The sequence below is a fragment of the Limulus polyphemus genome, unplaced genomic scaffold (genome assembly GCF_000517525.1).
Source record: "Limulus polyphemus unplaced genomic scaffold, Limulus_polyphemus-2.1.2 Scaffold4115, whole genome shotgun sequence".
Lineage (NCBI taxonomy): Eukaryota > Metazoa > Arthropoda > Merostomata > Xiphosura > Limulidae > Limulus > Limulus polyphemus.
Window position 1 is genome coordinate 63,196 of NW_013669725.1, and position 2,922 is coordinate 66,117.

Sequence of the window (2,922 nt, forward strand, 5' to 3'; positions counted from 1 at the left end):
AACTTTTCTGTAAAATGTCGGTGTACCTGAATACCACACGCGGGACAAATGAAACAGTTTAAATAAGTCTTTATTCACAGTGTTCTGGGTATTTACCTACTGGCCGGCTCTAATTGGTTGCTGGAGCTAGTAAGAGGATTTCCAAAGCGTATTGTTGTAACATGTTCTATTACTGAAAAATATCTTCTAAATTATTTGGTGAAAATAATACGAAGTCCAGTCGGCGTGACAATAACGAGTTAATTTATTTCTTCACATAACGCAAATTCAAATACATTAACTTTTAAACAAGACTTAAAATCTGCAACTAAATGTAGGCCCGACCTGAAATACAACGTTTCAATATAAAATCAAACTATCAAAGACATAGACCTAACTTACCTACTTAGCTTAGATAATCAAATACATGATTCACCAAGTGATTTAATATCAGAATAGACATGATAAATTTCGATGAATATTCAACAACTGCTTATTAAATACTTCATTCTGATTGGCTCCACTGATTCTCGTATTTGTAACTAATGTATCTGTCTAGATGCTAATGAAATTTACTAAGTCTTAACCTCACGCGCCCTCTATGCGAATATCTAAATCAAAACAATGAAAGTATGGTTTGCAATAGTATGAAAAGAACAGAAAGAGGAAGAAATCAAAATACAGAAATCAGTGGATACCTAGTTTTGTAATTGGACCAAAGCTTTAGTGTGATATACAACAATCCCCTAGACTAAATAGTCCAACCGTTAATCTACCTACAAATATAACCATCCCGGGCCAATTTCTGTAGGTTTCTGCATAAATCCCCTGCTTGAATAGGCACGTTTCCTAGCTAGAATTGTATGCAGAAACTCGTACATTCTAGCTTGAGATTTAAAAACAGAATGTAACCTTTACCAAAATAAAAGTAGTACATTTGAGGAACCTGCAACATCCAATTAATAAGGATGTCATAGCTAAATACCACTGTGAGAAATTTAGAAAAAATATCCAAATATACTTTATAAAAGATATACACTATGGTGGTTATGGAATAGTGAAATTAACAGTAATTACAGTATTGATGAAATGTCTTCCATTTAAGTCATTTACACAATACCCTCCCTTCTTTTAACACCAGCTCTTATTTAATGAGATTGTTCATTTGTTTGTTATTAACCGCATAGCTACACCATGGACTATCTGTGTTCTGCCCACCGTAGGTATCGAAACCTGATTTTTAGCATTATAACTTATAAGCCCCAGACTTACCGCTGAAACACCGGGGGCTGTACATGTCAGTTAACAATAAAATTACGAGTATTTTATTTATGAAAGGATTTTGCATACAGCATCTATCTACTCCAAAAAAAGAATAAACTTGATGAAATATTAAATTTTTAGAATAAAACTTAGCATTATGATTTTTTTATCCATATAACGTTAGTCTAAAACCATAGCCAACATTACCTATCCACTCCAAGAAGAAGAAAATTGTTGAAATATATATAATTTATAGAATAAAATTTTACATTGGGATATTTTTTATCATATAACCAGAGTCTAGTACAGTTGCCCCATATTCGCTTTGACGATATCAACATTACTTCGAATTTCACTGTACTACAGAGAATTATGGGATATTGGTAGCAGTCTGACCTTTCTCAAGTTTGATTCTGAGGGTTTTGTAGTGTACTTTGTAGATTGGAGCATAATGTCTACAACAAAATTATTTAATGCATGTTTTGTTCGGAGTATTTCGGTATGGTGCTTTTCGTTTTGTTTATATCTTTAGAAAGCTTTTTAGTTTTTCACCCGTATGAAATTATCGTATATTAATTTATAACAATCAGGCCAGGATAGGGAGTAAGACTCCAGAATAAGATAGGCCTAACGTTCGGATTCAAAAGGGTGTAATAATATAGTATACCATTACTAGTACTGTTAATATTACTAATCGTACTGCTGCAATTTAAGTAGGACTTCGATCACGTAGACCTCAAATAATTTGTACCAATATTACTATTTTAAGTGTAGTACTAAGTCTTGTAAGTATTATATTTGTAGTAGTATGTTATTGTTAGTGTTAGACAAAAGTAGCAGTGAAATGGTACGTTACTTTAACTTTTAAATTTAAGGATGATAAGAGGGCCAAGAACACAACATCCAATTCCGGATTCAGGTTAAGCTACCACGAAAACCTATTCTGGGACCCACATCATAACCGGGTGACCTTCCAGGGGCATTTTAACCCTTCTTGTGGGGGGGGGGGTAGGGAATACAGATATAGACACCCCCTGGACCAACCTGAGTACAATTGTGAAGTTTGGTTCTGCTAGCTTCAGATCCATGGGAGATGTTAACTGGAAATATAGACATACAAAGTGAATTAAAATACAATTTGCCAAGTATTCTTCCAGCTTGCTGATTGACCCAAGTCATTCTGTAAATACACCAACACCTTCAGTACAGCACTAGAATTTTAAGTAGTAGTTGAAATACGTAGGAGTTTAATGACAACAGTAAAAGTAAACTATTTTTGATTAAACTTTTCTACAACAAAAGACTAAGTGACCTATAATTTCTAGGGCAACTCTTATCACCCCCCTCTTAAAAATATGAGTAACATAATCGACCTGCCATTCCTTATTCACCTCTCACTGTTTATTGGCCAACAAAAATTGGAAGAGACAGACTTGTATATCTGATCTTTGACTCCATTTAGAATCCATATCATACATTTTTTGTGAATGTTTAATAGCCATGAAAGAGCTTACAACCGTTAGTATATATCTAACGAGGTTCATGTTTTCTTACACTGGATGTAATTTAATAGCCATGAAAGAGCTTACAACCGTTAGTATATATCTAACGAGGTTCATGTTTTCTTACACTGGATGTAATTTAATAGCCATGAAAGAGCTTACAACCGTTAGTATATAT

General features: G+C 33.7%; 1 protein-coding gene across 1 annotated transcript in view; it reads left to right on the forward strand.

The window, feature by feature from the left end:
- The first annotated feature begins 1,582 nt into the window (after positions 1-1,582).
- The window catches only part of LOC106470612 (cytochrome b-c1 complex subunit 2, mitochondrial-like), a 21,639-nt gene continuing 20,299 nt past the window's right edge, over positions 1,583-2,922 (forward strand). Inside the window, exon 1 of the mRNA XM_013931176.2 lies at positions 1,583-1,741. Coding sequence (XP_013786630.1) covers positions 1,694-1,741 — 48 coding nt within the window. The 5' untranslated portion in view covers positions 1,583-1,693. The remainder of the gene's footprint in view (positions 1,742-2,922) is intronic.